Here is a 25,427-nt window from a genome sequence, read left to right on the forward strand (position 1 = left end):
AAGTCTAGACACTGATTGTAAGCCTCACATGTAGCCTATTATAATATTAACTCCTGCAGAATTAAGTGTTCCTCCCAGTAAAATGATAGACCAAATGTACATTTTGTCTTGGGAGCAGGAGTTGAGAAACATGATTTATTCCTTTCATCATCTTGAGAGAAAGCGATTGCACGCTTAGGGACCTGTTGTGTAGCCTAAACGTGCAATTTCGTTCAGCAACATAAAAGCTGACAGTATTTCATTTTCAACCACAAAAAATACACTGAGTGTACAAAACATTAGGAAAACCTTCCTAATATTGAGTTGCACCCTCTTTTGCCCTCAGAACAACTGGGGGCCCTACGCTACCGTTTATGTTGCTTATGCCTGGAGCCGGCCCTGATTATACTCTATTTAGAAAACATAGAAGTCAATTCAAGCCTTATTCATACAGTTTTGTTGAATAGGAAATACATCAAATAAAATATTTAATATTTTCATTATATTTGTACTGTGTACTTGAACTCAAAAGTGACTACACCTCTGCAATTTATAACCAATGTTTTACCAGAAAGGTTTGTACCTTTCTTAGAGTATGCAGCATTACTAGTTATTGTTCATGGCGATTACATAGATTACATTTTAGATTACATTTAGTTACATTTAACTGGTTAACTCCTGTGACCTGTACAGGTTTCCTTGAAGTGCAGTAATGCAATCAGTCGTAAAGCAATACAAAGCAAAGGATTAAAGCACATATAAAAAGCCTGTTGCAATGAATGCCTGTATATAAAGGGCCTTGAGGACTGAAAGTAAGTACCCACTGGGCACACACTGGTTGAATCAATGTTGTTTCCACGTCATTTGAATGAAGTTATATTGAACAAACATGGAATAGACATTGAATTGATGTCTGTGCCCTTTCAATGTTGTGTTCATCACGTCTTTCTGTGCAAAAATGTGTTTTTCAAAGGGTTCAGCCCTGATTGATTAGAAACAGTACAATCCCTCCAACAACGTTCCATACAGTCTTGGATTCATTGAGGAAGCAATATGGAACAAACTGACAACAGATCATATTCAATAGTACCATTTTATTTAAAACTAAAAAAGTCAGCAAGTTGCAATTTAAATTAGTTCACTGCACAATATATATGTATATATTTATTGTTTTGGTATGTGACGCATACATTGTGCAACAACCTTTAATTACTCAAATATACATTAATGGCTTGTTCCAGACACACAACAACATTTATTCAACTCAGACTGGTAGCATATTAACATTTGTTTCTTAATATTTAACCCTATAAACATACAGTATGTTATTTACTCTGTACACACGATAAACAGTCAAGAAGACAAGTCTTAAATACTGATATTTACATTCATGCAATATTTGTTATACTTATTTTGTACATTATAATACACAACTATGTTCATGTAGTGGAGTTAACTGTAGGTATGGGCTGTAGGTACAGACTACGCAAGGAGTGTGTTCAGTATGGTTCATTTTTAGCATGAAATGAAGAAGGAAGGATAGCTTGGACATACAGACAGTTACCTTTGTGTGCAAGAGATGATCTTAAAGCTCTGTCATCATTGTATTTTACTCTTCTTCTGATGTGAATAAATGTTTGATTTTAATGTATGTTGAATTTCAGCACGTTAACCTGTTATAACCCAATACCCTACAGTCCATTAAAGCTGTGTATCCTTAGGGGGAGCGGGGATTGGAAGATAACTTCAACAAATATATTATACGTCAAAATGCTCCCAATGTTTATGTAGATTAATTATGTAGATTAAAGGGATAGTACATCCAACTCAAGATCACATAAACATTTGTAAAAAATTAACCGCCCCCCAACTTAAAAAAATATTTTCACATGACCCCCCCCTTCCCCCTTCATTGAATTAACTCAAAATAATGATTACAACCACAGTAATAATGACAAAGTAGGCCTACCTCATTACTACCACTAGGGGTGGAAAATAAAGATCTTTATAATAGAGCATTGCATGCATCTATCATCGTATTTGCATGTCAGATAAAAAATGTACCTTTTATAAACACATTTCATGCAATTCTAGTCATTTTACATGACTGAAGACATTAGCTAAATGTATGCTTTAATACCACAGTGTTTCTGAGCTAATAGTCGGCGGGCCAGAACATAATATAATAGCAGCCCAATTCATAGGCCTACAATATTTTGAACACCATTTTTAACACATCTGGTTAGTACATAACTCATTCAATGACAATAACATAATCATTTAGAGAAAGGGCTCTATTCAATCTGCATCGCAGAAGTTCAGCTTTACATCGTGATTGAAATTAAAAGGCAATGTTCACGGTAAACGCTTCATTTGTCAGCTCAATCGGAAATTACCTTTACATTTCTATCACAGACTCTGTCACGCTTCAGCATTACAGATTGAATAGAGCCCAAAATGTCTCTAGTAAATTAGTTTTGTAGCCTATGTCTTTTTCTCTGTGTTGATTGGGGAAAAACAGGTATGCCTACCCTACTTTTTATTAGCTCATAACAATCAGCTTGGTTGCAAGAGAAAATTGCGCTCTCAAAAAGTCCCAAAAGGAAGGCCGATTTAGAAAATAGAAGTTTCAGGGAAGAATGGACAGATAGATATGCATTAATCTTACCACATTTTTCCAATGCTAAACCAGTGTGTCTTGTTTGCTACTAAACTGTCGCTGTTTGCAAATAATTAAATCTAAGATTATTTATTTTTTTAGTCATTTTAGCAGACGCTCTTATCCAGAGCGACTTACAGGAGGAATTAGGGTTAAGTGCCTTGCTCAAGGGCACATCGACAGATTTTTCACCTAGTCGGCTCGGGGATTAGAACCAACAACCTTTCGCTTACTGGCACTATGCTCTTAACCACTAAGACTAAATCCTAGAGCCAAACTTTACAATAGAGACTTTGACAAAAGAGCAAAACAAGTACAGAATGCATTTTTGGAGTGCATTTTTGGGGGAAACATATATTTATATATAAAACAAATAAAAAGTTAATTCTACCTTTTTTAAAGTTAGACTCAGCTATATTGTATCATCATACACAGCGGAGCAATAACAAACTAACAAACTTGAAAGACTGCCACTATTGGCTCTTCCCAATTACAGCTCCCTCTTGAGGCATGCCCACATTTATGTAAGCAGGAAGTCGCTCCACTGTGCATCATGATGTCATATTGCTAAGTCCACCTTTAATATAGCCCCTGTAGAAACTTTATTTGAATCACTTATGTGTATTTCTATGGGCTGACCAAAATAAGAAATTGATTTGTAGTTCTCTCATTGATTAATATATCCTAAACTTACTGTGTACACGTACTTCAGAAATTGAAATGCAGATCTGCGTCGTAAAGCACTAAACAGAATCCATAACTGATCGGCATTGGATACTCTCACGTCCTATTTTCATAATAAGGAAACAACCCTTGGGAACATATCTCATATCCTTTCAAATTACATAGTCAGAGACCAAAAGCAATACACAGAACTCTTCATGATGACAGTTCTTCTTTTTTCATATTTTGGTGTACAGACCACTGCAATCTTTGTCCATCAACAAGATTTTGTGTTTCAAGGAGAATGTCAATTAACAAAAGGCTGATTTGTGCCTTAGTCATCAAAGAAACCTTCAGAGGCAGGAGAAGAAGGGGAAGGAGGGGAACAAGACAATGAAATGTGGGGTGTTGGGGGGAGTGCATAAAGAGAAAGACAGAAAACATTGCATTCAACAGAATGTGCATGCGATTTTTTATCCTCTGTATTTCACATCGCTTCTGTCCACATAGGGGTCTCCAAGGTGATGTATGGACTTACAGATTTGGCCAATGTGCTGGCAGCTGTTATCGTGTCTCTGCTAGACAGCGAGTCCCCACGAGATGAGCCATTCCGTTAAGGCTTCCAGTGCTAATCCCTCAAGCCCTATTTCGGCCAAGCTCTCTTTTATATGTTCCCAAAATGGCCTGAAGCATGATTTGCTGTTAGGTTGCAAGTTCATACTCTCCCTCCTACCAGCCCCCCTGCCTTCTCAAAGTCAAGGAGGGCTTCTTGTCATTTCTAGTGGTTTGGGGTTGTGGTTGCCGTGGTCCTTCTATCTGGGCACTTCCTACACCCCTGTGTTGTTGGTGTCCACCGTCTTCTTGCTGCGCAAGCTCATGGCGTACTCCCCTCGGCTTGTTCCATTCTCCTCCTTCCGAAGGGGTTTCCTATGACACAGGTGACAAAAATAATCAGATGTCAACATGTGAACAGTACTGCTCCTGTGACTACATCTGATGCATACAGTTGTTCTATGTCTTGAGGCTGTGTCCTTTAACTCCCTTGTTGGTTCATTTGAAATCAATTGGCTCTGAAGAGTAAATCCACATTTATGGTAGAGAAGACAAGCGTTGGCCAACGGGTCGCAAGACAAAAGTGAAATGTGCACGCACCCTCCACAAGCTTCAAAGCATTTATGCTTACTACACAAGTGGGGAGAAGATTATTTTGACCGCAGATGGATGCAATGAGGCCAGCAAGCTAGCTAGATAGATAGGTTCAAATTGTTTACAACTACTTATAGCTATTAGCTTACTATTATAGCAGCTACAATAGCTACCTAGCCTGCCAACTTGTTCGCTTGCCAGCAACACTCGTCTTACTAGACAAGGCTAGCTAGTTGGCTAGCCATGCACAGAATACTACATATAGCCTATCAAATACATTAGCATTCTAACAAATGCTAGCAATGAAAGTAGCCAAGCTGCATGGAAGTGAGCAAACCTCAGTCAACCAATCATACCATCCGACACTAGTCTGCAGAATCTGCAGTTTCAGAAATGAGGAGGTGTGTAACATCTTCCATTGCCCTCCACTGCAGTCAATACGCACATTAGTTTTGGTCGCTTTTGCGACACTTGTCTTTTCTACCTAAAAATCTGGCTTAAGCATAGGTCATTGATCTGAAGATCTTGAGATCAGTAGTTAATAGAATCCAAGCCATACCTACTATTATGTTGAAAAGCATTGTGATTAAAACAAAATGCACACAGGAGTTGGTACGAAAGCCATTAAATATTATGATTGTAGAGGAAGGCTTATCTAAACTATAAACATACTCTTGTGTAAGTTACTGGCTGCGCACAATGATTTAGTCAGAGTTTAAGACACATTAAACTCATCTAATAAAAATATATAATCTAAATGGAAAATGTGACAAGGACACTTCTCCCCAGAGGTTTACTTCCCTGCGGATAGTTAAGACATAAATCCACACAACAGCTTTCATTTGTAAATATGAATAAAAAATGGCCACCAGCATTTGGGAGCATAGACCAGGAGAGCTTAGAGCTGGCCCTGGTATAATGCAGCCAGTGAGCAGTATATTGCAGTGGCTGATTCACAGCTGCGGAGGGTCATCAAAGTGAGTTATCCTGTTCTCCAAATGACTTTCTGCCGCCTTTAATGGCCCCGTGAGCGAACGCAGTGGCCTCCTTCCCTAACTCAACCGACCCATCCTGTCGCTCCCCTAATTAAGAGATCCAAGATATGTGACCCTTTCAGGAAAGGACCCAAATAACTCAATTATGGGTCCCTGCAGGGATGGCAAGACTGGGCTTGATCAACATGTCCAGGAGGTCCTGGGAGGGCTCTGTGATCGTTCTCCCCATAATGTCACTTTTAGATGATGAGGACCGTCGTACGGTGTCCATAACGGTAACAGACAAATAAGATGGACATAAAGATCTCTTTAAGATCTCTTGGCTTTTCCAACCAGCTGGATATGCTGTCTGCTTGTCAGGGAAAGACATTGAAAGTGGCTATATGCTCCTCATACGTAGCTGTAGTGTGAGCCAATCGCCTTTGCTGCCCCATACTTAATCAGCATATGGAGGGTGAGGTATCTCAACTTTGCCTGGTTAATATTCATGCTTTTAATTAAACTGAAAAAATACATATTCAGCATCTATTTTTCCCCAGTATTAAGCACCCCATTCCTTACTGCAAAACCTAAACAGCTCCAACTCAGCCAGTGCTAAACCACAACGGTTTTGGGATACATGGCCTCAGTCTGAAACCCTTAAAACAAACTAATGGGAAACTTTTCTCAGTTCTGAAGCCACTCAGCCCATAGACATTAATCCAGTCACTTTCTCCACTACTTATCATGGGTAGCACCTCTCTCAACGTTTCAGCAATGGTCGGGAATGCTTTTGGTCGTTTGTCGTGATACTGTAAAAACAATCTGGGTCCCTCAGGGATGGGTGGATGAGACACGTCCTGTAGCCAGGCCATCTGTCCTCCAAACATGATTTTGATTGAATATGGCCCATCCTCAAGGACTTGAGGATGTACACTCATGAGGGGCATAGAGCCATTTTCTGTTTATCATCAAACGTCACGTTCGAGTGATGCGCACGTATCCCGACATCAAAAAGCTCTGTAGCAGGATAGCTAACGCTGGGACCTTGACAAACTTAACAGTGAGTGAGTGATGGCCATGAAAACACGCAAGACTGATGGCTATAGCTATGTTCAACAAGTATATTATTCTTCTATTACTCTATTTGTGATATTTTACTTTGCCTCGCTGGCTTGCTAGGTAATCAATCCTCTGATGACATCTGTAATGTTGTAGACGATAAGCATTTGATTACATGTTTGTTAACTTGCACGAGTTGCATTTGAAATTGCATGTGATCGTATCCACTGCTAGGTAAACAAAGAGGTTTCTGAGTTGCGCGCGCAACTTTTCATGACACAGTCAGGAAATGGGTCTACACGATGAGCATCCTTTACGATGCAAGAAGAAACTATGAGGATTTTTTACGATGAGCTAACTGTATTGTTAAAATGCAGTAAGCTCAGTAAGCCATTTAAAAGGTAAAATCTTTTGTGAGGAGACAATCTTTGCAGACCTCAACAGCCTCCTACCCTTTCACACCCTTCTTCACACACCGATTTAAGGCATGGTACAGTACCAGAGACTGACGTTAACAGCAAATAAATTCACAGCACACGAATTGAGGGCCCCAGATGCTTTCAAACTCTCTGCTGCTACAGGCTACCATGCCATACATACACCAGGGTCCATCAGAGAAGACAACATGGATCATTGCTGAATATGAGTCAGGGCACGGAACTCAAAATCTTTCATTGTCAAGGCTAATGCTAATTCCTTCTGCCTACCATATAGCCTAACTAGCCCCATCACGTCTTCAGGGTTGGCCTGTCATTCAGTGGCAGAGAAGTCAGTGACACAACCACAGAATAAATCTTCTCAAGTAGAAGCCATCGGTCTGTGATTCATATACTATAATCACACCCTCACTCCTGTCCCTCTGCTAGTAAGCCCTCAGTCTTTTTCAAGGAATCATCCTGAGCAAGTGAGCGACTGAGAACTATCAAGCCCCAAAATGGCTGCTGAGGGGGCCAAAAGCCACTTCTCTGTTGGTTGTCACCTTTTCAGCTACAAAGTAGTGAGTCAAATGTTGTAGGGCCTATATCATAAGTTGAAAGTCACTGTGCCTCTGTCAGAAGTAGACTAAACTGACTGATCTGTTTCAAAAGAAGCCATTTATGATCCAAGTTCCTTCTCAAGATGAGTAGGCTATAGGCAGCAGTAGAAGTGCTGTAGTTATTTTGATGTCTGTAGTAATTTTTGTTGTTTTGGCCACTGGTCAAGCCATACCCATTGTGACTGGCAGCTCTGTGGTGGCTCTCTGCTCGGGGCCTTGGGGCCTTACATAACAAGCCAGGAGGAGAGTCAAGAAATTAGCTTTCAGCAGAGTCGCTGTGTCACTCCTTTCGTTTGGGCTGACTCAGCTGGCAGACACGCACACACACGCGCGCGCACACACACACACACACACACACACACACACACACACACACACACACACACACACACACACACACACACACACACACACACACACACACACACACACACACACACACACACACACACACACACACACACACACACACACACACACACACACACAACACACACACAAACCTTCCTCTCCTGCTTTCCCTGACGGACAGCAAAACCTTGAGACTGAGGTTCTAGCAGCGACCTGACCCTTTCCCATGGTCCTTAAGAGGACTTGGCGACTGCCTGGGTTGACTGTGTGTGTGTGTGTGTGTGTGTGTGCGTGTGTGTGTGTGTGTGTGTTTGTGTGTGTCTTCACAGGGAAGTGGTAAGGCAAACATGTCTTCCAGTCACAGCACTGACTTCAATCACCATTACCAGCTAATGGAGATCAAGTAAACATTTACAAGTGCAGCACTTCTTATCTCTATGTAAACAATGATACACTATGCAGAAAATACTACTATGACCCAAAACAGAGACTAATGTTTCCTGGCGCTCGATTGTATAAACATTTCTAGCAATTAAACAGATGGAACTTCGAGCGTTATTAAAAAAAAAAAATTATAGCAGCATAAAATGGAAAATAAGCATAAATTAAATAAATCTGACTGCATGACACATTCTTCACAAGGATAATAATAGGTTGAAATGTAATCTTGGTTAACCCAGAACTAAAGTCTTGCGTAATTGGTCAGATGCTCAATTAAGTTCTGGGTCCATATGTGTTAAGAGAAGAGATCGGAACCGTAACGAAGAGCATCACCCTCTCTTTTTGCGAGTCACGGGCAAGTCTATGGGCCAAATGTCCCCTCCCCTTCTGAAATTCAAAAGATGCTAACACCCGTGAAATCGTGATTTGTCCAATGCACCGGAACTAATTCTGCTCGTTTTCACACACATCCCGTTGTATCATGACAGATCTACGGTACCATTTATGTTTATGTAGTATGTCCAACAGAGATAAGTTGAAATTCAAATTGGGATATTGATATTGGTTGAACAAAGGTGAACTGCAAGACACCTCTCAAAGTGAGAGTTCTGCTAAGTTCCAGAACTTCCAGATCAACTTTTATGACATGGGTTTCCACATTTGAATACGTTTGAGCAGACAAATCTGTGAAAACCATGTTCGTCCAAATTTTGCACAAACTGTTTAAGATGGTTTTCTTGTTGAGAAGACATAATATAACCATATTACAACTAACTTTACCAACCAACCAGGGAAAGACATCATATTCTGGTTGTCTATTTTGATCAACCAAAAAATACATCATTAAGACGTGTCAGATTTGCCTTTTGGGCTAGATCCCTTCCCTGTCTTGACCTGGGCTTGAACCAGGTGACTCGACACAACAACACTTCATACTCAAGGAGTTTTTTTATTTTATTTTTTTTATTTCACCTTTATTTAACCAGGTAAGCCAGTTGAGAACAGGTTCTCATTTACAACTGCGACCTGGCCAAGATAAAGCAAAGTAGTGCAATAAAAACAACACAGAGTTACATATGGGGTAAAAAAAAAAAAACATAAAGTCAGAAATACAACAGAAAATATATTTTTAAAAAAAACAGTACAGTCCTACCACTGACCTAGAAAAGCCAGTGAACGTCTAGGTCACAGGGCGGGTGACGTCGTCACCACACAATGTCTGCTACTAACGCACACACCGCTAACTACAGGTAACTGCCAAAATAAAGGAAACACGAGTGAATGAGGGATAAAAAGTATATATTGTAGAAAGCAGGTGCTTCCACACAGGTGTGGTTCCTGAGTTAAGTAAGCAATTAACATCCCATCATGCTTAGGGTCATGTACTGTATAAAAATGCCCAGTTGCCCAATAGAGATCTAGACACTTGTAGAATCTATGCAAAGGCGCATTGAAGCTGTTCTGGCAGCTTGTGGTGGCCCAACGCCCTATTAAGACACTTTATGTGGGTGTTTCCTTTATTTTGGCAGCTACCTTTAGCTAGCAACTATAGCCGCAATGAGTTTGTGAGTTTTTATTTAAGTTGATTCCTGCCCTTTTAGTCTGTAATTTACTGTGTGGCTGTACACTCACATTTCACATTACCTACAGAGTATCCATGGACAAGGAACACCTAACCAATAAGGCCACTCTAGTATTTATATTTCTATGTCCGCCATCCTAGCCTGGCCCAGTTTGGAATGTGCTGTGCTAACTCTCCCCCTTCTATTTATAAATGCCTTCGCTAGCACCTGCAATCCCCATCCATTCACATAAGACTTGGAGTGTGTGTGCGTGCGTGTGTGTGTTGGATGGTAGAGCGTTCTGCGTGCAGGACGGCACCATGGGGATGTTTCATTGCGGAGCCGGGTTAGGGGCCTAAAATAACCCAGCTGGCCCCCCTCATAGGGCTGCACACAGACGGGCCCTCAATGGGCCCTTGGCTCTGGCCCCTCAATAATAGATAGTGTGTAGTACACACATGACAGGTGGCTCATAACACATTGAAGGTGGACATAAATATTTCAAGGCCAGGCTCTTTTATGCAGGCCTCTCACTTTGTAGAAACCGAATGGACTGTGTTTGTGAGATTGTGTTTTTGCACATTTTTTTTTTTACATTTGCTAAAGTACTGTCTTTGGCGGTTACTCCGGTAACAAGCAAGCCCACAAAAAAATGTACTACAGTTGACTATAGAATACTATAGTACTTACTATATAATTATATAGTATTCTGTAGTAAACTGTAGTATACTGTATAATACTATACTCCTGACTGTAGTATCCCTCAATCGTGTAGTGCTTACTATATAATTTTGTAGTATACTGTAGAATACTGTACTCACAATGTAGTATCCCTCGATCGTGAAGTGCTTACTATAGAATTTTGTAGTATACTGTAGAATACACTACACACTGTAGTACCTTTCAGTCATTACTGTTTTTCTCAATCGCGTACAAGCAATCTTTGGATCTGTGTTAAAATGTATCTATAGCAGAACAGCACTGTTCAAATACATTTACAGAACTTCTGATAGTCTTACCTTAGTACCTGACTTGCATATCTTAGACCAACATTTGCAAAACTTTAAATACAAATCTCATCAGTGAGTACAAAATTCACTGTTAAGTGTTCTGTTCACAGAATATAACACATTGTTTTCATCAAAAGAGAAATATGTGCAATTGTGATCAATGTTTCAGAAAATCTGTAAAATATTACTGCACAAAATTCTAAATCATTCCATCAGTGTCATACCATGTACAGTGGCTTGCGAAAGTATTCACCCCCCTTGGCATTTTTCCTATTTTGTTGCCTTACAACCTGGAATTAAAATGGATTTTTTGGGGGGTTGTATCATTTTGATTTACACAACATCCCTACCACTTTGAAGATGCAAAATATTTTTTATTGTGAAACAAACAAGAAATAAGACAAAAAAACTGAAAACTTGAGCGTGCATAACTATTCACCTCCCCAAACTCAATACTTTGTAGAGCTTCCTTTTGCAGCAATTACAGCTGCAAGTCTCTTCGGGTATGTCTCTATAAGCTTGGCACATCTAGCCACTGGGATTTTTGCCCATTCTTCAAGGGAAAACTGCTCCAGCTCCTTCAAGTTGGATGGGTTCCACTGGTGTACAGCAATCTTTAAGTCATACCACAGATTCTCAATTGGATTGAGGTCTGGGCTTTGACTAGGCCATTCCAAGACATTTAAATGTTTCCCCTTAAACCACTCGAGTGTTGCTTTAGCAGTATGCTTAGGGTCATTGTCCTGCTGGAAGATGAACCTCCGTCCCAGTCTCAAATCTCTGGAAGACTGAAACAGGTTTCCCTCAAGAATTTCCCTGTATATTTAGCGCCATCCATCATTCCTTCAATTCTGACCAGTTTCCCAGTCCCTGCCGATGAAAAACATCCCCACAGCATGATGCTGCCACCACCATGTTTCGGTGTTCTCGGGGTGATGAGAGGTGTTGGGTTTGCGCCAGACATAGTGTTTTACTTGATGGCCAAAAAGCTCAATTTTAGTCTCATCTGACCAGAGTACCTTCTTCCATATGTTTGGGGAGTCTCCCACATGCCTTTTGGCAATGGCTTTTTTCTGGCCATTCTTCCGTAAAGCCCAGCTCTGTGGAGTGTACAGCTTAAAGTGGTCCTATGGAGAGATACTCCAATCTCCGCTGTGGAACTTTCCAGCTCCTTCAGGGTTATCTTTGGTGTCTTTGTTGCCTCTCTGATTAATGCCCTCCTTGCCTGGTCCGTGAGTTTTGGTGGGCGGCCCTCTCTTGGCAGGTTTGTTGTGGTGACATATTCTTTCCATTTTTTAATAATGGATTTAATGGTGCTCCGTGGGATGTTCAAAGTTTCTGATATTTTTTTATAACCCAACCCTGATCTGTACTTCTCCACAACTTTGTCCCTGACCTGTTTGGAGAGCTCCTTGGTCTTCATGGTTCCGCTTGCTTGGTGGTGCCCTTTGCTTAGTGCTGTGCAGACTCTGGGGCCTTTCAGAACAGGTGTATATACAGTTGAAGTCGGAAGTTTACATATACTTAGTTTGGAGTCATTAAAACTAGTTTTTCAACCACTCCACAAATTTCTTGTAAACAAACTATAGTTTTGGCAAGTCGGTTAGGACATCTACTTTGTGCATGACACAAGTCATTTTTCCAACAATTGTTTACAGACAGATTATTTCACTTATGATTCACTGCATCACAATTCCAGTGGGTCAGAAGTTTACATACACTAAGTTGACTGTGCCTTTAAACAGCTTGGAAAATTCCAGAAAATGATGTCATGGCATTAGAAGCTTCTGATAGGCTAATGGACATAATTTGAGTCAATTGGAGGTGTACCTGTGGATGTATTTCAAAGCCTACCTTCAATCTCAGTGCCTCTTTGCTTGACATCATTGGAAAACCAAAATAAATCAGCCAAGACCTCAGAAAAGAATAAAATATTGTAGACCTCCACAAGTCTGGATCATCCTTGGGAGCAATTTCCAAACGCATGAAGGTACCACATTCATCTGTACAAACAATAGTACGCAAGTATATACACCATGGGACCACGCAGCCGTCATACCACTCAGGAAGGAGACGCGTTCTGTCTCCTAGAGATGAACGTACTTTGGTGCGAAAAGTGCAAATCAGTTCCAGAACAACAGCAAAGGACCTTGTGAAGATGCTGGAGGAAACAGGTACAAAAGTATCTATATCCACAGTAAAACGAGTCCTATATCGACCTAACCTGAAAGGCCGCTCATTAAGGAGAAGCCACTGCTCAAAAACCGCCATAAAAAAGCCAGACGGTTTCCAACTGCACATGGGGACAAAGAGCGTACTTTTGGGAGAAATGTCCTCTGGTCTGATTAAACAAAAATAGAACTGTTTGGCCAAAATGACCATCATTATGTTTGGAGGAAAAAGGGGGTAGCTTGCAAGCCGAAGAACACCATCCCAACCGTGAAGCACGGTGGTGGCAGCATCATGCTGTGGGGGTGCTTTGCTGCAGGAGGGACTGGTGCACTTCACAAAATAGATGGCATCATGAGGAAGGAAAATTATGTGGATATATTGAAGCAACATCTCAAGACATCAGTCAGGAAGTTAAAGCTTGGTCGCAAATGGGTCTTACAAATGGACAATGACCCCAAGCATACTTCCAAAGTTGTGGCAAAATGGCTTAAGGACAACAAAGTCAAGGTATTGGAGTGGCCATCACAAGCCCTGACCTCAATCCTATAGAAAATCTGTGGGCAGAACTGAAAAAGTGTGTGCGATTAAGGAGGCCTACAAACCTGACTCAGTTAAACCATCTCTGTCAGGAGGAATGGGCCAAAATTCACCCAACTTATTGTGGGAAGCTTGTGGAAGGCTACCCGAAACGTTTGACCCAAGTTAAACAATTTAAAGGCAATGCTACCAAATACTAATTGAGTGTATGTAAACTTCTGACCCACTGGGAATGTGATGAAAGAAATAAAAGCTGAAATAAATCATTCTCTCTACTATTATTCTGACATTTCACATTCTTAAAATAAAGTAATTTACTAGGATTAAATGTCAGGAATTGTGAAAAACTTAGTTTAAATGTATTTGGCTAAGGTGTATGTAAACTTCCGACTTCAACTGTATACTGAGATCATGTAACACTTAGATTGCACACAGGTGGACTTTATTTAACTAATTATTCGACTTCTGAAGGTAATTGGTTGCACCAGATCTTATTTAGGGGCTTCATAGCAAAGGGGGTTGAATACATATGCACGCACCAGTTTTCTGTTATTTATTTTTTTGAATTTTTTGAAACAAGATATCTTTGGGACTATTTTGTGTATGTCCATTACATGAAATACAAATACAATTCCATTTAAATTACAGGTTGTAATGCAACAAAATAGGAAAAAACACCAAGGGGGATGAATACTTTTGCAAGGCACTGTACAATATATGGAAAGAGCTAGGCAATGGGGACTGTCATTTTTTACAATATTGCGTAAATGCTGAGATGCAGAGAATAAAGTTGTTTTCTTCTAAGTAACTTTGGGTTCATCATCTTCAACATAATCTTTAACATTGTGGATACTGTTTCTGTACACCAATGGAAAGTCTACAAAACAATGAGCAAACCTGACCTTGTATTGAATACATGGAATATGATTGTGATGATACCAATGAATGAATCCTGCAGACAATGTGCTTTTAATTTTTGTTTTTTTCAGGAACAATATTTGATTTGATGTGTATGAAATTGTTTGTTTCAATATCCATAAAAGGAGAGTAATTGCCCATAATTCTGCCCCTTTTGATAGTTATTCTTCCAATTATGATCATCATGATTTAGTGACTGTAACTGCTTGGACTCAAGAGATAAGTATGGTTGCATTAATCTTTTCACAGGCAGTCGTGTTCTTTTGATAAATCTATTTGCAGGTTTGACGGTATAATATAGTTTTGATGAATGTATTTATGTTTTGAGAAGGCAAAAACATTTTGAAAATGAATTTACTGTTTTGCAAAAGGCCACAAAGTTCTGTGTCTTGTGAACTCTGTTTTGAAAATTGACAACATTGTTCCAAAAACAATGCTTGTACCCGATTGAGAAAAACTGTAATTAAAAACTTACTATAGAATTCTGTACTACATTGCAATAGACTGTCCTATAATACATTATACCATAGGGTACTATAGCACATACTTTAGTTTACCATAGTATACTGTGGTGTGTACTAAGGTAGGTCTACAAATAAATGTACAGGCGGATCTGAAATTATTGACACCCTTGATAAAGATGAGCAATAATGACTGTATAAAATAAATAATTCAATACTGAGCTATATTGTATGCTTTTGGAAATCCTGAATAAATCGTGAATAATGATGAATGAGAAAGTTAGAGGGACAAAGATCATACCCCCAAGATATACTAACCTCCCTTGTTATTGGCAATGGTGAGAGGTTAGTATGTCTTGGGGGTATGATCTTTGTCCCTCTGTAACTTTATCACTCATCATTATTCACGATTTATTCAGGATTATCCGTAATCATGGTTACATCCACATTAATGTAGAAGTGTTTAGAAACATATTCTATTCTTATTTACAATAAAAGTGACTCCAAAATGATTTTTTTTACCCCTACCTTTTTGAGAGAAAAAATATAACTTGTTAAACAAAATCTCTTTATCTGAGCAGTTGTATTAGTACACTCTTAGAAAAAAGGATTCCAAAAGGGGTCTGCGGCTGTCCCCATAGGAGAACCCTTTTAGGTTCCAGGTAGAACCCTTTTTAGTTCCAGGTATAACTATTTTGGGTTCCATGTAGAACCTTCTGTGGGTTCTAGATAGCACCTTTTTTTCGAAGTGTGTATAAAATAATACAATATCCCCCAAAAATTTGAGCATAAAATATAGCTCAGTATTTGAATTATTTATTTTATACAGTCATTATTGCTCATCTGTATCAATGGAGTCAATCATTTTGGACCCCAATGTATGTGTACTATGATAACTTTAGAAATAATAGCATTTATTTACCCATATTACTCACTGTTACTGTTCAATAAAAATAATGTACACAATTAATATGTTGTACTGTAAATATGTAGCCATTTAAAAAATATGTTGTATCATGGTGGAAAGCTGGAAATCATACCATGAATAAAATAATTGTATTCATGGTAATAAATCATGGTTAACACCATCATACATGCGTGCTCAGTGTAGCCTTTTTGTCTTCTACCAAACCAATCAGCTGGTTGTTCGACTAAACAAATCTTCGGACGTCATTGATCATGTGCTTCTAATAAAGGGATACAGACATCGGCACACTGCTTCAAAGTACACTGCTTAGTGATTCCGACGCATGCCTCGGAGCTCTGGCATCAAACGTAACATCACTAGAAAACGTTTAGTATTTGTCCAGTAGGTTTCCTCAAGGAGAAAGCCCCCACTTCTATGTCAAAGATAATAAAACAAAAACACTATAGTAAATACTACAGTAATGTCTGCAAAAACACTACAGTAAATAGTACAGTATACTACAGTAATGTCAGCCAAAACACTACAGTGAATATTAGTGATGGGAAACCGAGGCTTTACGCAGAGCTTTCAACACAGTGCACATTAGATTTATCTTCTGGTCAGGAATAAATATCAGCATGTTTGATGTTTATATAGACTTGTTTTCCAATTGCATCCATCAAAACATCATGGTGCAGTGGGTAGCTGTGAGCGTTGGTAAACTACATTTTGTTAGAATGTGGGGTTCGCAGCCCGCATCCCACATCCTACTTACCCTTTTTGTCACCAGGTTTCGATAACCATAGGCTGTTATCACAAAATATTATCATAGGCTACACTAAATATAAGGAATTATTTGAACAACAATGGGAAGATAGTGTGGTTTCACAGAAAGTTATTTTTCAACCATAGCCTATGTTGGTGTCTAATCCCAAATCCCGGTCCCTCCCTGCTGAGCTGATGTTCAGGTGCTATAAACTGAAAAAAATCTAACTACGTTTGTAAATAAGGTGTCCAGTAGAGGTCGGTGATTGAAAGCAACTTTGCATCGAAAAAAGCACTGGCACCACAGCGAAATCAGTGGGATCTCACATTTTGCAACACACGGTTCAAAAAAGCACGTGCTCAAACGAAGCTTCGGACGTCATTGATCACATGGTAATGTTACTTTGAAACTATCAGTCTATGCTTTGAAATGAGCAACAGATTTTTTGTTACAAACAAAATATTTACATAAGACTGTGGCTCCATTGCATGATTTAGGATGTTAAATAAAAAACGGAACAGCCTATGGTTATCGAAACTCTAACTTTAAAAGTTAGAAATACAATGTAGCCAGTGTTTCAAAGAAAATAAAAACATTACAGGGATTTGATCCTGTGCCTCCACAAGACAAGACACTCACTCTCCACTGCTGTAGAGGCAGAGCCACCTGCCAGGTTAGAAATACTGTAGAGAAGAATAACTAGACTAAGCCTGTAAGTAGTATTCAGCAGAAGTCAATGTTTTGTAAGCCACAGTGGGATCCACTGACTGTGTTTTTATTTGTATTTATTATGGATCCCCATTAGCTGCTGCCAAGGCAGCGGCTACTCTTCCTGGGGTCCAGCAAAATGAAGGCAGTTATACATTTTAAAAACATTACGATACATTCATAACAGATTTCACAACATATTAAGTGTGTGCCCTCAGGCCTCTACTCTACTACCACATACAGTGGGGGAAAAAAGTATTTAGTCATCCACCAATTGTGCAAGTTCTCCCACTTAAAAAGATGAGAGAGGCCTGTAATTTTCATCAACTTCGTCAACTATGACAGACAAAATGAGAAAAAGAAATCCAGAAAATCACATTGTAGGATTTTTTATGAATTTATTTGCAAATTATGGTGGAAAATAAGTATTTGGTCAATAACAAAAGTTTCTCAATACTTTGTTATATACCCTTTGTTGGCAATGACACAGGTCAAACGTTTTCTGTAAGTCTTCACAAGGTTTTCACACACTGTTGCTGTTATTTTGGCCCATTCCTCCATGCAGATCTACTCTAGAGCAGTGATGTTTTGGGGCTGTCGCTGGGCTACACGGACTTTCAACTCCCTCCAAATATTTTCTATGGGGTTGAGATCTGGAGACTGGCTAGGCCACTCCAGGACCTTGAAATGCTTCTTACGAAGCCACTCCTTCGTTGCCCGGGCGGTGTGTTTGGGATCATTGTCATGCTGAAAGACCCAGCCACGTTTCATCTTCAATGCCCTTGCTGATGGAAGGAGGTTTTCACTCAAAATCTCACGATACATGGCCCCATTCATTCTTTCCTTTACACGGATCAGTCGTCCTAGTCCCTTTGCAGAAAAACAGCCCCAAAGCATGATGTTTCCACCCCCATGCTTCACAGTAGGTATGGTGTTCTTTGGATGCAACTCAGCATTCTTTGTCCTCCAAACACGACGAGTTGAGTTTTTACCAAAAAGTTCTATTTTGGTTTCATCTGACCATATGACATTCTCCCAATCCTCTTCTGGATCATCCAAATGCACTGTAGCAAACTTCAGATGGGCCTGGACATGTACTGGCTTAAGCAGGGGGACACGTCTGGCACTGCAGGATTTGAGTCCCTGGCGGCGTAGTGTGTTACTGATGGTAGGCTTTGTTACTTTGGTCCCAGCTCTCTGCAGGTCATTCACTAGGTCCCCTCGTGTGGTTCTGGGATTTTTGCTCACCGTTCTTGTGATCATTTTGACCCCACTGGGTGAGATCTTGCGTGGAGCCCCAGATCGAGGGAGATTATCAGTGGTCTTGTATGTCTTCCATTTCCTAATAATTGCTCCCACAGTTGATTTCTTCAAACCAAGCTGCTTACCTATTGCAGATTCAGTCTTCCCAGCCTGGTGCAGGTCTACAATTTTGTTTCTGGTGTCCTTTGACAGCTCTTTGGTCTTGGCCATAGTGGAGTTTGGAGTGTGACTGTTTGAGGTTGTGGACAGGTGTCTTTTATACTGATAACAAGTTCAAACAGGTGCCATTAATACAGGTAACGAGTGGAGGACAGAGGAGCCTCTTAAAGAAGAAGTTACAGGTCTGTGAGAGCCAGAAATCTTGCTTGTTTGTAGGTGACCAAATACTTATTTTCCACCATAATTTGCAAATAAATTCATTAAAAATCCTACAATGTGATTTTCTGGATTTTTTCTCAATTTGTCTGTCATAGTTGATGTGTACCTATGATTAAAATTACAGGCCTCTCTCATCTTTTTAAGTGGGAGAACTTGCACAATTGGTGGCTGACTAAATACTTTTTTTCCCCACTGTATGTGACCGACCGTCTCGATTCGTCTTATGCAGCAAAATCTGAAATGTTTTTATTTTTACATTTGATAAAAGTAGAGACTCAGAGTTAGAAAATGTTATATCATACACTACAGTTGAGGAACAATGGGAAAGTAATTCTGCTTTGAAAGTTGATACACTTTTAAAATCACTTTTGAGAAAATGGCCTTTAAATGTTTTGGTACACATACTGGAGAACTCTTCTTGGTCTACACCCATTCAGCATCGTTCACTCCCTCTTAAGCTTTAGCCCCACCCATTTCTTTAAGGATTCACATGTGAGGCCATGTATTAAATAACTAAAGATTTCAAGACTAAAGGCTGGTTTATACTACGGGTGTGTTCGTAAATGTAATCTGGAGTGCCAGAGTGTTCTCTGGGCGTTCGTAAACTCAGAGCATTGTCAGATTGTCCGTTCGTAAATTCAGAGCATTTCGCTCTCGGAGCGTTCAGAGCGCACACTGGATGCTCTGGCCGAGGAGTAGGGTTGATTCAAGCGTTCTGATCTAACAACAGCAGTCAAGCACCCAAGCTAACTGGCTAACGTTGGCTAGCTTGCTAGCTACAGTGAGGGAAAAAAGTATTTGATCCCCTGCTGATTTTGTACATTTGCCCACTGACAAAGAATTTATCAGTCTAGAATTTGAATGGTAGGTTTATTTGAACAGTGAGAGACAGAATAACAACAAAAAAATCCAGAAAAACGCATGTCAAAAATGATATAAATTGATTTGCATTTTAATGAGGGAAATAAGTATTTGACCCCCTCTCAATCAGAAAGATTTCTGGCTCCCAGTTGTCTTTTATGCAGGTAACGAGCTGAGATTAGGAGCACAATCTTAAAGGGAGTGCTCCTAATCTCAGCTTGTTACCTGTATAAAAGACACCTGTCCACAGAAGCAATCAATCAATCAGATTCCAAACTCTCCACCATGGCCAAGACCAAAGAGCTCTCCAAGGATGTCAGGGACAAGATTGTAGACCTACACAAGGCTGGAATGGGCTACAAGACCATCGCCAAGCAGCTTGGTGAGAAGGTGACAACAGTTGGTGCGATTATTCGCAAATGGAAGAAACACAAAATAACTGTCAATCTCCCTCGGCCTGGGGCTCCATGCAAGATCTCACCTCGTGGAGTTGCAATGCTCATGAGAACGGTGAGGAATCAGCCCAGAACTACACAGGAGGATCTTGTCATTGATCTCAAGGCAACTGGGACCATATTCACCAAGAAAACAATTGGTAACACACTACGCCGTGAAGGACTGAAATCCTGCAGCGCCCGCAAGGTCCCCCTACTCAAGAAAGCACATATAAAAGCCTGTCTGAAGTTTGCCAATGAACATCTGAATGATTCAGAGGAGAACTGGGTGAAAGTGTTGTGGTCAGATGAGACCAAAATCGAGCTCTTTGGCATCAACTCAACTCGCCGTGTTTGGAGGAGGAGGAATGCTGCCTATGACCCCAAGAACACCATCCCCACCATCAAACATGGAGGTGGAAACATTATGCTTTGGGGGTATTTTTCTGCTAAGGGGACAGGACAACTTCACCGCATCAAAGGGACGATGGACTGGGCCATGTACCGTCAAATCTTGGGTGAGAACCTCCTTCCCTCAGCCAGGGCATTGAAAATGGGCCAAGGCAACAAAGGAGTGGCTCAAGAAGAAGCACATTAAGGTCCTGGAGTGGCCTAGCATGTCTCCAGACCTTAATCCCATAGAAAATCTGTGGAGGGAGCTGAAGGTTCGAGTTGCCAAACGTCAGGCACAAAACCTTAATGACTTGGAGAAGATCTGCAAAGAGGAGTGGGACAAAATCCCTCCTGAGATGTGTGCAAACCTGGTGGCCAACTACAAGAAACGTCTGACCTCTGTGATTGCCAACAAGGGTTTTGCCACCAAGTACTAAGTCATGTTTTGCAGAGGGGTCAAATATTTATTTCCCTCATTAAAATCCAAATCAATTTATAACATTTTTGACATGCGTTTTTCTGGATTTTTTTGTTGTTTTCTGTATCTCGCTGTTCAAATACACCTACCATTAAAATTATAGACTGATCATGTCTTTGTCAGTGGGCAAACGTACAAAATCAGCAGGGGATCAAATACTTTTTTCCCTCACTGTACTTCCAGACACAAATGAGAGAACAGCTCTCTCTGACCATTTTACTCGCCCTAGCAGAGCTGGTTAGGCTGTGTTTATGTTATCCAGAGCGTTGGTGACTGCAACTGTGCTGCTGGCAACAATTTCATTATGTTTTTTTGCCAACGTTTACTGACACTGGCCATATTCAATGGGTGTTGAGCGTTCGCAAATGTGTAAGTTATTGTGTGCTCTGGCACACTCAGACGAGAGTGCTCTGAAATCAGAGTAGATAGCCAGAGCGAATTTACCAGCTACGTCTATCGACAGTTGTCGCAGTGACATCATGAATATTCTATTGAAATGGTTACTTGCATAGTGGAGTCTTTTGTTTAGACATGTAGCTAGCTAGCTAAACAATGAACCATAATCCCAACTCATAATGTTACTACCCTGCATGGCTCTGCAGGTAGCTAACCTTAGGCTATAACTAGCAATGCAAATGGCTCTGAGATACGAATAATATTACTACACAGATCATACATGTAACTTTAGCTAGCGAGCCAGACAGCTAACGTTAGCTAGCTAGCTAACAGTACACTTTAACTTGAAATGAAAACAACTTTCTGACAAAATTAGAAATGTGTAATATCTGAAAATGTAGCTAGCTAGACTATCTTGCCAGTATACATGGAATGACGTTTCTCCCTCTCTGTCACGGATGTCATGTTTGCCCTTAGTTTGAAGATGTAATCCGGAGACAGGTGTTTTATACAACAGCCTTCTGTGTGTTCTCTTTTCGACTCCGTCTGCATATTTGCAATCAAACACCAGAATTTTCTCCATCTCCTTAGCTATCATACTCTAATTCCACTGATTTCAAAACTTGGTCCTCCAGAAAGTGGAGAGCAACACTTACGTAGTTCTACTACCTGATATCTTTCAAAAAATCTGCGTTAGAAAGGATTACCTACACATACTGACCAGGTCATGTTATAGACAGAAGCCTGCTACATGGCAGACCAATCCAAAATCATCTCTCGGCATGTCCAGCCCACTCATTATCTCTGCCAATCATGACTAGTGGGAAGATTGCTGTCTTTTCCCGTGGCTAAACAAACTAAGCTCATAATTTAACAATTTTATTCGTATTTACAGATGGCATACAAGTTTGTTATTAAGGCACATGAAATGTCACATGTTCCAGAAGGCATTCCTGACAAAAAGCGCATTTTGATAAATTAAAAAACGTTATGTTCAAATGGCTCTCCTGTGAATTAGTGACGCGCGACATACGCCTAGTTTCCTGAAACGAGTCACATATCTATAACACAAAATCCATGTGTACATGTGTGTATAGTGCGTATGGCAGGGGTGTCAAACGTACGGCCCGCGGGCCGGATCAGGCCCGCAAACGGGTTTAATCCGGCCCGCGAGACGATAAAAAAAAAAAAAAAAAAAAAAAAAAAAAATTGTTTTTGTTTTTTAGTATAAAAATGCGCTGCAATTTTTCAAGAAAATAAACTGCTGTTCCAATTGCGTCCACTGGATTGCGCAATAGCAATTGTGTTAAGCAAGCAAACTGTTTATACCGGGGCAGAGCAAGTAGGTCAAGCACGTGCAGCCAATGAGCTACTTTGTTTTGCCCGCGATATTTATTACGGCTTCTACTTTTAACATTATGTGCTTTGGCACCCTCATTGCCCCAATATGTCTCTGTCAAAAAAGAGAAAAGTGGACGCAGAGTGCAGAGTGTTCCAAGAAAAATTGTCATCCTATTTAATCACGGAATTGAATGGGAATACTGTATGTTTGGTGTGTTCAGAGCATGTTGCAGTGCTGAAAGAATATAACCTTCGTCGCCACTATGTGAGTCTTAATGCCGACAAATATGACAACTTTCAAGGACAGCGGAGATGAGAGAAGGTGAATGAACTGTTGGCAGGTCTGAAGAAACAGCAGTCTGTGTTTACTCACAGCCGAGACATCAGTGACGCTGCAGTGAAAGCTAGCTACCTCATTGCTAATGAAATCGCAGTGGCTTCAAAACCATTTAGTGAGGGTGAATTTGTAAAAACATGCATGATGAAGGCAGCGGAGATTGTGTGCCCTGAAAAGCGGCAGGCTTTTGCAAATATCAGCCTGACAAGAAACACAGTTGCAGACAGGATTTCCGATCTTTCAGTGGATTTGGACAGCCAGTTGAAGCAAAAAGTAAAGTCATTTATTGCGTTTTCGGTTGCAATTGATGAAAGCACGGACATTACAGATGTTGCACAACTGGCCATTTTTTCATCCGCGGAGTTGATGACACATTGACCGTCACCGAGGAGTTCGTGGAGTTGGTGCCGATGACAGATACAACGACAGCAGCTGATATTTTTACCGCACTCGTCGGCGCGCTGGACAGGGTTGGAGTGGACTGGTCCCGCGCTGTCAGCCTGGCTACAGATGGTGCGCCCTCAATGATCGGGAAAAAAGCAGGCGTTGTGACAAAGTTCAGAGAGAAAGTGCAATCTGCAAATGGAGGACGTGATTTTTTGACTTTTCACTGTATTTTGCACCAGGAGGCTTTGTGTTGCAAGTCATTAAAGATGGATAACGTCATGAAGGTGGTCATCCAAACTGTTAATTTCATCCGATCCAGAAGCCTGAATCACCGTCAGTTTGACAGCCTTCTCAGAGAGAAAGACCACATCTATGGACTGCCATACCACACTGAGGTAAGATGGTTAAGCCGAGGTGCTGTGCTGAGGTGTTTCTTTGATTTACGAGAAGAAATTGAACAGTTCATGGAAGAAAAGGGCAAACCAGTGTTAGAATTTCATTCCGCAGAATGGATGCCGGACCTTGCATTTATGGTGGATGTTACAGAGCACCTGAATAACTTGAACAAACAGCTGCAAGGGCGCAACAAAGTTGTCACGCAGTATTATGACAGCATACGTTCTTTCACGTTGAAGCTGTCATTGTGGGAGACGCAACTTGCCGGTGGTGATGCAGCTCACTTCCCCTGTCTGAAAAATGTGTGCGCGACCCAACATGTGGCAGACATGAAGCGGTTCAAAGATAAAATAACTGGACTGTTCCGGGAGTTTGAGCAACACTTTCAGATTTATGTTTATATGTTTTTATGTTGATGTGCTATTGTTTTTAATTGTTTTTATTTGTATATTTAACCTATTCTTGACTCTGTGGTTCTTGCACTTGTTTGGGGAACAGGATTTCATTATTTTTATCTACATTTCTGCCTGAGAAATGACACCCTGATATAGTTCTGTGATCTGTGATATACTTCTGTGAATCACTGAGGCATTGTGTGTTTGTGTGTTCTTTGTCCTCAGAACTTTCAAATAACTTGAGGTGTTTTATGATTAATAGTGATGTTGTGCTTTTGGACACTGTCCTCAGGCTCCAGCTTTATGTTTATATGTTTTTATGTTGATGTGCTATTGTTTTTAATTGATTTTATTTTATTTGTATATTTAACCTATTCTTGACTCTGTGGTTCTTGCACTTGTTTGGGGAACAGGATTTCATTATTTGTATCTACATTTCTGCCTGAGAAATGACACCCTGATATAGTTCTGTGATCTGTGAAACAGTTCTGTTAATCACTGAGGCATTGTGTGTTTGTGTGTTCTTTTTCTTTAGAATTTTCAAATAAACTTGACGTGTTTTATGATTAATAGTGATGTTGTGCTTGTACTATTTTGGACACACTGTCCTCAGGCTCCAGCTTTATGTTGTATGTTGATCGTATTAAAACAAAGAAAACAATCTGAAGTTGTTGTTTTTAAGTTATATATACCATGATTTTTCCGGTCCGGCCCACTTGGGAATAGATTTTCCTCCATGTGGCCCCTGAGCTAAAATGAGTTTGACACCCCTGGCGTATGGTATCGTTTGTTTGTATGCATGTGTCTATGTTTGTGTTTCTTGACAGTCCCCGCTGTTCCATAAGGTGTATTTGTATCTGTTTTTTATGACTAATTTTACTGCTGGCATGAGTTACTTGATGTGGAATTGAGTTCCATGCAGTTATGGCTCTATGTAGTACTGCACGCCTTCCATAGTCTGTTCTGGACTTGGGGACTGTGAAGAGACCTCTGGTGACATGTCTTGTGGGGTATGC

At 40.4% G+C, this 25,427-nt stretch overlaps 1 protein-coding gene across 1 annotated transcript in view; it reads right to left on the reverse strand.

Moving 5' to 3' along the window:
- Positions 1–3,561: 3,561 nt before the first annotated feature.
- The window catches only part of prima1 (proline rich membrane anchor 1), a 72,498-nt gene continuing 50,632 nt past the window's right edge, over positions 3,562–25,427 (reverse strand). Inside the window, exon 4 of the mRNA XM_084150702.1 lies at positions 3,562–4,228. Coding sequence (XP_084006828.1) covers positions 4,129–4,228 — 100 coding nt within the window. The 3' untranslated portion in view covers positions 3,562–4,128. The remainder of the gene's footprint in view (positions 4,229–25,427) is intronic.

This window comes from Coregonus lavaretus (genome assembly GCF_964263955.1).
Source record: "Coregonus lavaretus genome assembly, chromosome: 33".
Taxonomy (NCBI): Eukaryota; Metazoa; Chordata; class Actinopteri; order Salmoniformes; family Salmonidae; genus Coregonus; species Coregonus lavaretus.